At 42.3% G+C, this 15,410-nt stretch overlaps 1 protein-coding gene across 1 annotated transcript in view; it reads right to left on the bottom strand.

The window, feature by feature from the left end:
* Positions 1–15,410, bottom strand: part of NRXN3 (neurexin 3) — a gene marked incomplete at both ends in the record, with an annotated part of 1,004,347 nt that overhangs the window by 953,038 nt on the left and 35,899 nt on the right. The window contains 2 exons of the mRNA XM_080619336.1: positions 3,528–3,569; positions 13,487–13,504. Coding sequence (XP_080475462.1) covers positions 3,528–3,569; positions 13,487–13,504 — 60 coding nt within the window. The remainder of the gene's footprint in view (positions 1–3,527; positions 3,570–13,486; positions 13,505–15,410) is intronic.

Raw genomic sequence — 15,410 nt, 5'->3', positions numbered from 1 at the left:
GAATTCAACAATATAAACTTGTTAGAAGAAAGCAGGGCACCTGAAAAAGGAATTATATGAAGAAAAAGTATTTAATATGCCATTGTCCTCCAAAGAATTCAGGCATTACAGGAGTGATCACTGAGCACAGGCTGCTTGCGCCTCAAGGGAAAGTCACTATGAACAAATCCTGTGAGTTCTCATATCCTCCCAAATTCATAGTAGCACAATTAGTCATTTCATCCCCCAGTGTCTTATTGGCATGGGCACACCCAACATCCTCCAACGTGTTCAAATTATGATGATCAATAGATCGGATTCTTCAGCAGTGTCTTTGTTGAAATGGAGTAAGCCTCAGCATAAAACAACCTTTTCATCTATCTCATTGGAAAAGAAGGCAAAGAAATGGATTTTCCTTGAGCAGTGCTTCTATTTATCAATTAATCTTCACCCTTCCCTCCAGTCCCACTGGAGACCCACAGCAGGTTTGCAGCATTTTGCCTTTTTGACAGTTTTGATTAGGGATGGATGACTGCCCTCTGCATGCTAAAGACAGGTGTGAATTGCTGAAGAGCAAGCTAGAGCTCCAGAGCAGCCTTATATGCCCTGTGCTGTACTGAGCTGCAAAGGAAATGGACCCCTCTGTTTAGCAGTGCTGATCATTTCTGTTTCCTCTGCAGCTCACTGCAACTCAATTTCTCTTTGAAAAATGCCTTTTCACTAACAGAGAAGTCGGGAAGCAGAGCTGGGAGGAGAAATGATAGCTCAAAGACTTCCATTGTTGAAGGGTACCGGACAAGCCCAAGTCCCACTTCCCAGCAGTGTCATCACTCCAGTGTAAGAGAGTCAGCTCTACCAGCTCACTGGCCTCTGGCTCTGTCTTTGACTGAACTGGCGGTCCCTTTGCGCCCCAGCATCACCAGTTACAGACAGTCTGGCACTGCACAGCCCATACTTGGTGTGAACAGGGAGAAAATAACATCTGTTAAGAAGGCCTCAAAGGATTCATCTTAATAAATATTTCTTCCATAATTCAACACAAAAGATTAAGAGACTTTTAAAAGTAAATGCATTAAGTTCCAACATGAACCACATTCATAAAAATACAATTTGCCCATTGGCAAACATTTTACAAGCAATGAAATGTTAGAAAGAATGCAATCTCTACCTTTACTTCTACCTACAGACAGGAAGGTGTGTGTCCAGTTAAGAAGAGGAACAAGGGGGGTGTCCATCATGGAGGAGGCAAAAGAGAAGAAAAGGAGGAAACACAAAAAACAGAAAATTATGTCACTGGCCATACTTGCAAATACAAGGAAATAAGAATACTTATGTAGCAACCAAATCCAACAAAACACAATTTCAAGGGAAAACCAGGAGACACACCACAACTGAAGCACAAAGCAAGGCTTGAACAACTGACAGTACTACCAGCAACAGCCTTGTTAAGCCCTTTGGCTTTAATTTGATTTTCTCCCGAGAAATGCAAACCCCTCATGCAACAGCACTACAGTGATGTGCCTCATTCCATGTCGAAACCAAAATAGCAAGGGAAACAACAGAGTAGGACAGAAAAAAAAAATAATCTCATGGTAATATATTTGCTAAACACATTTCACCTACCAGAGCTAATGTATTTGTATATAATGTTGACATTGCATATTTACTCACACATATACATTTACATAGTTTATATCCATTATAGTTTTATAGAGGGTAAATATTTATCAAAAGGGAATATCTGTGAGCTGGTTGGCAAAAAAAAAAAAAGAGAAGCCGCTGTTCCCTAATGCCTCATGGATAAATATGGGTGGCTGCAGTTGCCAGAAGCTGATAGTTTTCACATTTTTTTGCCAGGCAAGGGAGTATAGAAGGGCTGATGCCAATCATATAGGCCTGAAGAGGTCATGCAAGTCTTCATGAGCAAGCTGGGTTGCTACCTGTAATTTAAATGGCCAAGTGCATCTGTTTATATAATCCAGTGCTAAAACACAGACTGCTACAAAGATACGTTCAGTGTTACTGAGAATAAAAGTGGCCATGCAAGTTAGCTGTACTGATCCCTCCCAACATGCCATTATCCTTTCTTTGTCAATGGCTTGCCATACTCAGCTGTATCCTGAGGAACTATGACATGCTGAAGGGACATATCTACTGGATGCTCCTTCAAGAGAGCCATGAGTCCAATTGAGCAGTTAAGTAGGGATAGAGAAGGAACTCAGTGTTGACCAGAGCTCAGCTAGATGCTCCACATGCCAAATACCATGGTCTTGACATGCACCCAGAAAAGAGCCCTCTTTACTTATCTTTCCCCAAATAGGGATGCTAAGCAGTACAGAAAGTGAAGAGTGAGCCCCAACTTCACTGCTGATTGTTTCCTAAGCTTTCATGACCTCAGAGGTGAAAGCTGTCTTGAACTAAAGAATAAAAAGTGATTATATCCTAAGCTTTTCTACATTCCACTGAGATACATAGAAATCATATCTCTTTCATTCAACACCTAATTACTCTTCAGTCTTCAGAGGCACTGTGTTGCATCTTACTAACTCTTTGGACTGCCTAACCTCAGAAACGTGTTCACTTAATGGTAAAAGCACTACCGTGTACATCTAGCTTAGGAAAGCCTCAGCAGGATTTAGAGTCAAAGTTCATATTTTCTCCCCACAGATAGACATCTGGTCTGGTCTTTCTAGTGCACACACTAATGTGCACACACCTCACATTGTATCTTCAACCATTTTACTCCTGCATTTGCAAGACTAGAATGCATCACCAGAGCTAACTCCATCACCAGTGCTCCCTAACTTCTCCCCCGTCATGTTGGCAAGACACTCACACTGTCAGAGAGAAACATAATCACCCCTCTCCTCACCTCACCTCTCCTCACCAGCTTTTGCTCCCCAAATTATGCCCATAATACAAAATGGGACTAATGATCCCATCATGTCACAGCCAATAGATTTGTAACACAGTCCCGGCTGAGGTACTAAAATGTGAACTCTGATACAGGCCTAGATCTCATTTGTAGCCTAAAGTGGGGAGAGCCCTGTTCTTTTTCTAAACCATCCTGATCTATGCATATTTGAATATTTTAAATTGCAGACACAGGGCTTACAGGCCATTATATGCAATTTTGCTCAGGATTCAGAATGAATTAGAATCATGCCATGAGGGCTATTTACTTTTTTTTTTTTTTTTTTAATAATTGCACTCTGAAAAAGAAAGACCCACATTGAGGTCTGTATTTACCCTGCAGAAGTGGGAATCATTAGAGCTGGCAAAACAAGAAAGAAATGGCAAAATAAAATAGTTGGTGGATGGCATGAAAGGGGGATGCATACCTCTTTACTGTCCATGGAATTATTTCATGCTCCCTCCTGGGCACTTGAGTCCCAGGCTGACAAGTAGCCATAGCTCATTGGACACAGGAAAAAATACAAATGGCTTGACTGGCACCCACTAGGCTTAGTTGCTTTTGTCATGTAAAGTCCAGAAAAACAGCAGGGAGAAAGCTCTTTCATGATCAGTGACTGAAACAAAGAGAAAATCAAAGGACTTACCTTGTTCACTCATCATCAGGTGTGAGAGGCCTTTGAAAGAGAGAGAGATAGGAAGTAAGAAAAAAAGAACAAACCAGAAAAAGAAGCAGCAATATCCATGCACACTGGTCTTGCAATCCAATACTTCTCAGGATTGGAGCTCACATACTTGAGCTAGACCAAGTATGGATGTAGCATGCAGGACACAAACATATGGAAGTACTGCTTTCCACACTGAGCAGGAAAGCATGTGTCTTAGGTAGAAAAAAACTGTTGGTAGTTGCAGAAGTGCATTTGACATTCACCATATCCCTTGGGGAGCGACTCCAGAGACACTGCACACCAGTACAGCTAAATGGGCTAGGAAAGCACTGGAGCTCTGCAGGGAGCATTCACTCTGCCGGAGAGCCACAAAAATACTTCTCAGCTACTGATTTAAAATTCAAGGCTGCAGTGGTCAGTGAAAGGGAGGCCATGATCCCACCACATCTGCTTCAGACAAAACATGTGGGCTAAACACACACACACAAAGCTATCCTCCTTCTTGAACACTGATGGCTTCGGCATGTATTTTTAGAGCGAATCAACACTGCTTGCATTTATCAATTAGGCACCAGTGCACCAGACCTGCTGAGGAGTAATAAAGTTAGTTACCTGTAACCTATTTTTAATACTACTCCATTTTCTTTCTGGGGAGAACCAGACATTCAGCTTCCAAGAGCAGCATGTTCTTTTGTGGCTTTATAGCTAAAGCTACTTTTCGGTTTCAGAAAGCAGCATAGCTCACCTCAGCAGTGACAGCCACTCTGTAGATGAAGATGTGGTGGTCACTTGGGCTGCTCCAGTCTCTGACTGATAACTCTCTCTGGTATAAATCTTGTTTGTTTCAATTCAAATTAATTTCTTGCCTAAATTTTCAAATAGGCTAGAATCCAAACTACTAATATGTTAAAATTTGAATACTGTACAACTGAATTCATACAAATATTGTTTTGATATTATTTTATATATATTCATGCCCAATCCATTAAGTCTCAACTGATCCATTAGTTAATTTTGTGACACACAACATCACAGAACTAAGATAACAAAAATCAAGTCCTACCCACTCAAGCTGTGGGTGGCCCCTTTCGGACTTGATCCCCTGACCTTCTTCCCTCAGCTTGAGTCCTTCTCCACATCTACCTCTTGCAGCACTTAATATGCCAGGGATTTTGATTCGCACATATGCACTCACACACACACCCTCCATCCTAAGTCAGTTTATTCATCAGACAGGGCTGTGACTTTTTTAATTTCACGGAGACTGAGAGGTCAAATGAACTCATTAGAATGAGAATTTTCAACAAGTAGTATGCTGAGTTTGAATTTGTTTATTCCTCTTTCTCTTTGGTATTTTCCTTTTGCGCCTGCTGAAGAAATCTAACATCCAGATCATCCCAAGAATACGTTCACCCACAGAGAACTCCAAGCCAGATAAGGGGATTAATAATTGTACAGTCTAAGGAATGCAAATATCTTAATGTTCTTAAAGATTAATGTGGATTTAAAAAAATAATCAGAAACACAACATAGGTTTAGACTTATTTCTTTTTTTAGCTATAAATACACATAGCAGATTTGATACTGTAGGACATATTTCTGGTCTAAATTACAGGATATAATTTTACTGACTCATTTTGCTCTGCTAGTAGAGTGGGTTGAATTTGTCTCTACTTATGACCACTGACCCCATCATTCTTGGTAGGAAAACCTTAGGTCTGACCAAATGGGCACTTGAAAGTCACTGTAAAAAGCACTGCAAAAAAACAAGATGACAAAAGTATAACTGTTAGGACCCACAAAGCACAGAGACCTTGTACCAATGGTGAAAAAGGAGAAAAGGCAGGAAGGTGTCAGTATGACATGCAGCTGAAACTGGCCGAACAGTGAGGGAACATCAGATCCTGAGCACAGACAGGGTTTCCCAAGGCCTGAGCCCTCATACACCATGGGGAAGGAAAGCCATGGCTAAGGGGCACAGCACCAACAGGCACACTGATGGGGAGTCATACTGACAGGAGATGGGACACTGACCAAGAGAAACCTCCAGAGAGGGTTCAAAGCAAGAGCCTGTACTAAACATCCTAAATCATACTGCAAGACCCCTTCACTGAGTACTCGGAGCCCACCGGCTTTAGAGGAGCTACAAAAATCTTAAAATGTCAGGAATGTCAACATCCATTTTGTCCTTATCAGAAGGCAAATGCTGTGTGCCCTATCTGTCGGGCACATCAGCCAGGTGAAGCCTAGAGCCTGCAGACCAGGACTTGGAGTACCCCCCAAACGTACCCACCATTCTGGCCCCTGGGTTGGCCTTGGTTCAAATGCCTGCAGAAGAAAGTCTCCCGAAGAAATGTTCTGACTCTTTCTGCTTCTTGACAAATTTGAAATATAACAGGAGCAGTGGTATGGTATGTACATCTTGATTCTCCAGTCCCAACTGAGCAATGGAAGTAGGGAGATTAATGAAAACGAATGCCCCTCCTTCCCCAGTGCTACTTTTTCCTTTTTAAAGTAGGAAGAAAAAGGAGGGTTGGCTTGGAGATACAGAAAAAAAAAAAAAAATTACGTCTTAAGTTGTCCACTGACACAGGCCCTTATTTTAACACAACAAAACTCCAGATTCGTTATTAGCTTGAATAATAATATAAATAATAAAATATCAGCTTTGCTCATCTGAAAATTTTCTTCCCTTGTAATTTAAGGTAGGAGTGAAAATGAGTGTATTTATCTCTAACAAAATGTCATTAACAACCCAAACCTTCAACCATTGAGAAGTAAAATCTGTGACATTTGCGGCATGTTAACAAAGGCCCCAAATTAGTCACGTAAAATCAACACAGGAAACGTGAACTGACATCATTGTCTCACGTTTACATCAATTTCAAGATATGACAAGATACTAAAAGTGTTTTCAAATCATAAAAGTCAAAGCCATCTCAAGGTGGCACGGAGCAGGACTTGCTACAGGACTACAGTAAACTAATGGGGCACCCAACAAAACAGTGCAAGAGGTGTGAGAATTGTTCAGACCTGCAAACTAGACCAGATTTTGCCAGATCTGGGGGACACATACCACCATGCTACTGGGGCATCAACCATAAAAGCTAGGAAAGCTTTCAGCAAGGTCAGGATGCTTAATGAAGGGCATCTTATTCACATATACAACCAGTGTCTGTGCCAATAGCCACCCCATTCCAGGGGAATTCCGTGAAAAAATCTGAGTGTCCACCTAAATCCAGGTAAAACATTATTTCCTTTTAATCTTAGATTTGTTCAACAAGAAAACCTGATTAAAGCCTTTCTGGCTACCCAGCCAATGCAGAAGAGGGAAAAGGTGGACAAAAACCTGCATGAGCCACAATGGTCAAGGAGTTGTGTGCTTTTTCTAAACCAATCTAGTCATTCTTATATAATAATCTACTGGCTGGGCATAACTGCTGCCCAACAAAAAATGGTGGGTAGCAAGTACTCCAGAAAAGGTTTAGGAAATCCTCAAAATAAATAGCTTATCTGTCCACAAAGAATTTTTTTCTCTAAGTCAGGAATCTGGTGACTTGCTTCACATGTGAGTGATAATAAGGACAAGTGCATGGCTTCAGAAAAAGCCTCTCAACAAGTCTCCTAGATAATGATAAGCATCTGCCTGTGCTCAGCCTCTGGAGTCCCAGCTCCTGCAGACTTTCAGCAGTAATGTGAAGAGAAAGTAGCCTGCTTCTTCAGAATGTTGGCTTGTTATCAAAATAATACATCCATTGCCAAGGGCAGACACACATATAAACTCTGCTCTCTGGCCATGATTTATTCCTGCCACAACTGCCTCTTCCTATTTAGGTCTGGGAGGTTTTTTGATATTTCTTTAACCTAGTAGCAATATTATTTTCCTAAAGGTTAATGTTAACCATCCTTGATCTCAATGTAGCACTTCAAAGAACTACATTAAAAAAAAAACAAAACCCACAACTGTGAACCATCTATACTGAAATAGTAAAATGAAGCGGCTCTAATTGTACAAAGTATCAAGGGCCAACACTGGATTCTTACAAAGCCAGAAGGACATTTCTAAAACTAGCTTCAGAGTACAGTGATATGAAAGAGCAATGTAGTCAAACAGCAGTCTTCATCTTTAAGGATTTACCAGGGCCAATTTTCAGAGTGGAAAAGAAAATGAAGGAAACCTGAGAGGCAGTTTGAACCTCGTCCCCACCGTGGCTTCCCAGCACCACATTTGGTTACTTGGCACAAAACCACAAAACCCAAGAAGGTGGGGAGAATACAGAACACTGAGAGTGACAAATGACTGCAACAACAAAGAGAGATGGACTCCTTCATCTAGTTAATTATAGGTTGTCCTGTGTTACTGGGCCCATGCTCTGGGGGTGTGCTCACGTGCCTGGGTGTGCATGCCCTTCTGAATTGCTCTGTTAAGACGGGCAGCCTCAGTATTTCCCTTTTAATGATGCTGCCAGATTATAAGCCCAAAAGCTCTTAACGAATGGGAAGAGAGACTGTCAGGCAGCAGCTGCAGCCCAGCTCTCTCCAAGGACAGAGGATCCTTTCCTGGGTACCAGGTTCCATGACCCATTCAAACAATAACAGGGCCAGGACTAATGTATGTCTGAGGCAGGGCATCATGCCTCAAATCCTTTACAGAAGAGAAATCATGTAAAGGAAGAACACGTAAACCGGGGATTCTTGCAAAAATAAAATGACATCTATGGAGAAGAGCACTCTGATGAGTAATGGAGTCTGTTGTTAACACCTCCTTTCCTAATTTCCTGAAACTAGTAATTCCTTAAGAAAGAGGCTTTTTTCCCATATGAGCCTCCTAACTGAGGCTCGGATAGGAAGTTCCATCAGCATTTCTCTTTTTTAGTTAGCAGGAGAACTGACAAGTCCCTCGTCTTCCATGTGGTCCTTCTTAAAGAAGGCATCTTGAGGTTTTCTTAAACCCAAAGACCAAGGAAGACTCCCTAAGGGTCCCCATGTACCAAAAACAGGACATTCCAGCATGGCCAAAGACTTAGAGGAAGAAGCAAAACCCTTGTCTTGAGAGATGTGAATAACAGGAGAAGAGAAAAAAATCGTTCTAATGGAATCTCTTACCCGATAGACAGGTCAGCTTTGCCAAGAGGACTGACCTGATTCCTTGACTGCTGGCATACATGGTGCCTGTTTTTTTCTAACTGGGCAAAGCTGCAGCACAAACTGGGGAGCAGTCATTTTTGTCTGATTCAACTATGATATGCACAACAGCCAAGGGGCTCCTCGCAGGCCCCAGCAGTGAGGCCAGCCAGGAGTACAGTTTTGTTATTGTAGCCGGAGGCCCACTTCCAATCCAATTACGCACAACAGCTGTGCTAGCTCCTCTTTTCCATCCCCTTTGCTTCCTCAGCTATGTAGTTCCAGGATAGGTTTTGTTGTTATCAGAGGCAGTGAGTCAGGGTGAGTGGCACCTACTCTGAGTAATCAAAGCAGTGAAAGCACAAGGTAGAGGCCAAAGAGGAAGTCAATTACCCCAACATGTCTGGGCAGAAATAGTGATCAAACCATCCTAACTCCTTTCCCCCGTAGCAGAAACAGGCATATTCCTATAAGTATTCACATACAGAGAGCTGCAATGTCACAATACTTGTAGGAAATCTATTCTGTGCTTTCAAACATAGTGGTGTTTGAAAGCATCAAAATAAACATGAGAGTATTTACAACAATGGCCACATGCACAAAAGAATGTGTGCAGGTAGCAAGACCTGAGGGTGAATGCATTTTATTGCTGATGCATAAGATGATGTGCACCACTGCAAATCAAAGCACCTGATCAAGTGGGTGCACAAGCTGGGAAAAGAAGAACTGTTAGGCATGGAATAGAATTCTTCAGATTGGAAAAGACACCTCTGAGAACATATATGATAGAGGTAAAATCCCAAATAATACAAACCATGTGAACAGGGAATATTTTTTCCCCTATTTGTCAGAACGCAAGGAAAAAGAGTCACTAAATGAAATTCTCAAGTAACAGGTGTAAAAAATAAGTGAAAAGCACATTTCACTTTTGAATGATTAAACAATGGGACTTGTTATCACAGGATACTGTGGAGTTAAAAAACGTAAGTGAAGTAAGAAAAAGACTGGATATGTCCAGAGAAAATACATCCAGCAGCAACACCATGATCTTGATGCAGTATCAGGTCAGAAAATCCTTAGAACAGAGACTACCAGAAACCACAAAGGTGCATCAGGACAAAACCATTCTAACAAAGTTTCTTCCAAAGCTCCTGTTTTCATAAAAAAATGCTTCTGAGCTAGATGAATTCTTGCTCTGACCCCGGCGATCACTACTGCCATATTGTTGCAAACAGCAACATGTTTCAGTGCAAGAGAATTAGATTTGAGGACAGTGTCTGTGCAAAGAACATGCAAGAATAAAAACAATGGTAGTATCTGTGATGAAGAACATAAGCCTTTACAAAGTGGTTTCAAAAACCTGTGTGAGTGGAACTGAAGATAACGGCATGGATGGATTCTTAATTTGACCTAGTACCTTCTATGAATAGGAAACTTCACATGGGCTCAAACACAATTCACACATTTTCATGCCCAAAAAGCAGAGTTCAGCTTGAAGAAAGTAACACATGTACACTTAAATGACGATGTGGAGTTAGGGAGACAGAGGAAAACAGCAGCCCTGACATGAAGAAGGGAAAGAAGCATTAAAAGATGTGGTTTGAAAGATTAAAGAGCTGGACCAAAAAAGCATTTGCATGCTTGTGCCTTCACGAATCTCTGTATCCTCATGAAGGCTTTGTTCAGGCAAACAAGAACTAGTTTTTCCTCAGGGCCCCAGATAACTAGGTCATTTCTACTGGGTTCTGTCCATTCAGTTTCATGTAATCTGTAGTCAGCAGTAAAATTGTGACGGCAAACTGCCCAGAACTTCATCTCTTAGCCTTCTCCCCTTGAACATCCAAGTATCTCCCCCACAAAGTGGATAAACATGACATGAATAGGAAAAGCACTATTTAAACTCTGGCACCTCCCACGCATCAGTTCCAGTTACCATAATACCACGGATCCATACTTAGTTCTTTCTCCTGCACATAGTCTTCTACTAAAAAAACTAACTGGGACAGAACATGTCACTTGCCCTTGTTCTACTTGGTTTTTCCCAACAATTTGTCTTCCACAACCTGGACCACTGGCAATGAGTAGAAGGTGCAAAGAAAGGGGTAGGTATTGTGCAGAGGTGACAGGGGCATCCATTCTGGTCTGTGCCGCATACTGCTCTCCAAGAAAGGCACTTAACTTCTGTAATAAGGCTCTTAATCTCCATAATGTTCAGCCCAAGAACTCTAAGCATGTTGTGAAGGACAGGTGAGGCTGTAGCTATAATCCCAAAGGGAAAAATGAAGTTCTGAAAGGAAAAGTTATTTCTCCTCTACATGACACAGTAAGTCAGTGACCTAGCTGAGTACAGACAGTAACAGTTCCAACTCCAGGGCCCAGCTCCAAATACTTGACTTTGCTGTTTACAATGCAGCGGTCTTATTTTGTGACAGGGGACATAATATTTGCAGGCCAGCTAGGCTAACATCTGAGAAACTCCTTTCAGTTGTGAAATAACTCAGATGGGATCTTCAGTTGGCTCTTGAAAAGAGCATAGCACACCAGCCCCTATTGCTGGAGGACCCCTTCTTCACAAGCAGAGACCATGCAGCCAGAAAAGGCTCATACAACACACTTCTGTTTACTTTGAACAAGACCAGCTTCTTTGCATGTTGCAGGAACTGCACCCAGCAGAGCTCTGTGGTTCCCACTGCTGCCAGCCTCAGCCTATTTACAGCTACCTTCTCTTACTAGGGAATTAGTTCTAACCAGTATATTCCACAATAAAAAATACCCAGTTAATCAATGGTCTCTTTACAGCCATTCTGCTGCCTGTGGATAAATAGTTACCACTAGCTCATAAAATCCCTGATTTGTCTTTCAAACAGTGGATGCTTAAAGTAACCATTCTGACAGGGGCCCAAGGCTCTGTCCTCACAATAGAGACAGCTGGATGGGCAAATAGGAAGAAAGCCTCTGCACAGTCAAGGAGAGAGGAAGTACAAAACCAAACCCTCCTGGTAGTCCATACTGCTGCCCAGTTATGCAGCAGTGACAGCATCCTCCCCAGGAGGAGTGCAGAGAGATTAGACTGCATGGGAGTAAGCAGTTACAGAGCCCAGTAATGAGATGTGGGCAGTTGTCAGGCTGCAAACATACACGAGTGCAAGAAGACATGGAAAAAAGCATGCACATGTGACTAAATTCACGTGGGAAAGCACACAGCAGTCCTGAGAACAAGAACACGTGTGCGTGAGTGATGGGGAAAATAAAAAAATGCACATCCAAGCATATAAATTATGAGAATAAGATGGCAGTGGGGCAGAAGAGCCCATTCAGAAGCAGAAGGATGGACTGCCCCAGGGTGCTCACAGTTAACAGCAGCATAGTCCTGTCCTGGTTGTGCCACCTCCGCTTGGACCCCTACTACTGATGCCGTCATCCCCTGCAGCCTGTGCAGGCCTTGGAGATGGCCCTGATGCTCTTCAAGACAATGCTTATTTGTGGCAGAATATCATGTGTGCTAATGGTAGAGCATAGCAAGGCCATGCTTCCCAACCCAACCATCCTCCTCTGCCACAGACAACAACAGCCTCAGGATTCGTTGGAGAGACTTGTGACTCCGAGCCCTTGGTGCGTGTCCTGTCAGATCCCGCCGAGAGGAGACAAAAGTTCCTGGACACCTCAGACTGGGGCAGAGAAGGGTTCTCAGTCTCATGGGTCACTGAAAAGATTCAATGTTACACTTGAGAGATCCCTTCTCTCCAAGCAGGCCAGGCAGCATTTGCCATTTGGCCACTTCCATCCCCACTCTTGCCAGCTGAAAATCTGATTATCCAAGTGTAGAAAAGAAGCAAATTGAATGGAAAACTCATTCCAGATCCAGGTCAAGTTTAGTAAAAGTTATGCAGAAAGCTGAGACAGAAAATAGCCTCAATTCTCTCATAATCCCACTCCAGCCAGGGCAATGCCAGCTGCTTCCCTGGGCTCTCACTGCCATTTCACATAATGGTAAGCCACGCTGGGGCTCCCTGAGCATGACGTAAAAATTAGTTTCTTAACTTCAGTGGCAACAGGATGTGGACTACAGTGTCAAGTCCTCTAGTGCAATTTCCCTTGCAGCTGGTGTCGGGGGACTCAGACCATTTTGGCAATGAGAGAGGATCCTGGGGAGAGAGGTTTGGAGTTCTCTGTGGTAAAATACTTCCTGATGGAAAAACTTTCCAGATAAACAAGCACACAAAACACATATTCTTTTTTTTTTTTCCTTTTAAATCCATCATTTTTGCCCTGTCATATAGTAAACTTTTGATACCTAAATAAGATCACACATCCACATTCGGCCAGAAAGGTACTCATTGGGTTTTAACACCTAAAATAAACCAACAACAATACACCCCTTTGTTAGCAGAAAGAAAACTCAACAGGTTGTCAGTGGACTACCAAATGGAGAGACTGCAGCTGAAGAAGGAAATGACTGAACTATATTTGTATGCTAGACTACACACAAATATATCAGAAATAAACTGTATATAATGCAGTGTTCAATGCCAGGTAACTAGCAGCACAAGCAACCATTTTCAATGTAATTTTCATGCAGAAAACATCCCTTTAACTGACCAACACAGCGTACTCTTTGAAGAGGAAAGTTTGTGACCTTTGATACTATGAAGCTCTCCTTTTTGCAAACACTTTGCAATCCCGACCCTGTGATGTCCAGTATGAAGATTTGATCTGTACGCTCTCAGGAAGTGGGATGAGATTTCCTGCCCACCACCACATCATGAAGAGCAGCCTTTCAGCTCAGCAAAAGCAACACTTACCTGAAATATGATTGACATCTGTCGAGGTGTTTTCATGGCAAGCAGAAAGCAGAAATAGAAAAGAGAGAGAGAGAGAAGAGAAAAAAGCCATTAGAAATGCACACAGCAACTCAGCATCCTTGCATGGAAATCAATTTCATGCAAAACCAGAAGTAATTAGGTCTGTTTGAAGGCCACCCATGCAAGGGAGGAGGCACTGGCTCCCTCTCCACTGTGCATGTCAAAGTGAATCCACCATCATATCTGTCCGGAGAGAGAGTTCCTGGAATCAGATAGAACCAAGCCACGTCAGTTCCTGTAAGAATATTGGTTAAAATATTCTATTGTTTTTCACACACAAATACAAAAGAAAGAAACAAAACCAACCTGCCTGCAGGAGGTTTCTATTGCACATAAATTCAAGCAAGTTTTCAGAGAAAAATAAAAGAACCTGCTCCCCTTTTATTAGGGGCCATGTGAATTTATGACCAGGTGCAAGACACTCAACATAGTCCCAAAGTCCAGAAGAGAGCCCATTTCTTTTCATTCCTCCCACCCATCATTCCCAAAACAACATCCTTCATTGCAGACAGCAGTATCAATGGGGAGAGGAGTGCCAGAGTTTTGCACATCCCACAGATTGCCTTTTCACAAGATGCTGAATTCAGACCAAATGTCATTTAGCATTTTTTTGCTTTGTGACATAAGACCACTTTTCAGAACCAATCACATTAAATCCCAGAATAAATTAGTCCTTTAAAAAAGAGAGCAGCAAGACTATGTAAATGCTAGTACTGATCAAAGAAAAGGCATATCTTAGAATGCAGTGTCTGTTTTGGGCAGAGCCCACCAATCCCAGAGAATGTGCTTTAAAAAAAATGCCTCTCATAACTTTTTTTAGCATCCCAAGTTTAGTCTTCCTCTGAATAGCTACTCTTATCATAACACCATGAGGGAGGAACTCCTGAAATCTCATGGGATGAGAGTAATCAGTATTTTCCTTCCAAAGCAACCACCCAAAAATAAAAAGTGAACTTGCTTGGGAAAACAGTGGGGCCACGTCCACAGGCAGAATTCTTCCCTGGAGGCTTGTACGTTACGCAGGAGTTGTGCTGCTGCAAGAATCATCCTTCCAGTAAGACTACAAAGCAATACATTAATGATTTGGACTACTACAGGTCCTGAGCCACTTCTGCCACAAGTCTAGGAGCATGTTATGCTGGGTGCTTTGGCTACGCACCAAGGTCAAAGAATGTATTCTCCTTACCCAAACATCCCCTCCAATTTCCACCAGTATTTCCCCCTTCCTGCCCAAACCAGCTGTGATGCTGTGAAACCAGTGCCACTTCTCTTCCAGATACACTTGCATTTTGGTGGTGCGTGACTCCTGTGCATGTTGCTTATTGTTTATCACTTTGTAATGGCTCCAGAATCATTTGAGGAAAAGTCCCTGTGGTACGTCACACATATATCAAGTCAGCCTTCCCTAAGGAGGTAATAACCCAAATAAAACAAAGCATAAAGATGGACTTTTGCATCAACTCATTTAATTTCCATAGCTTCTACTAAACATGTATGTCAGATTTGATGAGTGTTATTTGTTGCCTTTCCTCTTTTAACACATAATCTAACAATTGGTGTCCTGGCATTCGAGCCTGGAAGGACACTTAGCACTTAAAGTTGGCCTGAAAGTAATTATTTTTAGGTAGGAAAAGGAAACAAGTGTCAGGCAGCAATGCATGCACTGAGGATGGAAGGCAAATGGAGGTGAGAACAGAGGCAGAAGGAAGGAGTGCACTTTTAAACACCACTGCAGAATGTGAGCATGATGACGAAGAATTTACAAGTCCACAGCTAGGACTTAGTTGAGGTGTCACTTGGGAAAATCAGAGGCAGTCAAAGATGATCACACGTTTCAGAAGAGGAAGAAGGGAGCACCATAAGG

The sequence above is a fragment of the Psittacula echo genome (genome assembly GCF_963264785.1).
Source record: "Psittacula echo genome assembly, chromosome: 5".
Taxonomy (NCBI): domain Eukaryota; kingdom Metazoa; phylum Chordata; class Aves; order Psittaciformes; family Psittacidae; genus Psittacula; species Psittacula echo.
Note: the sequence above shows the minus strand (reverse complement) of the source record. Positions and strands in the feature narration are given on the sequence as shown.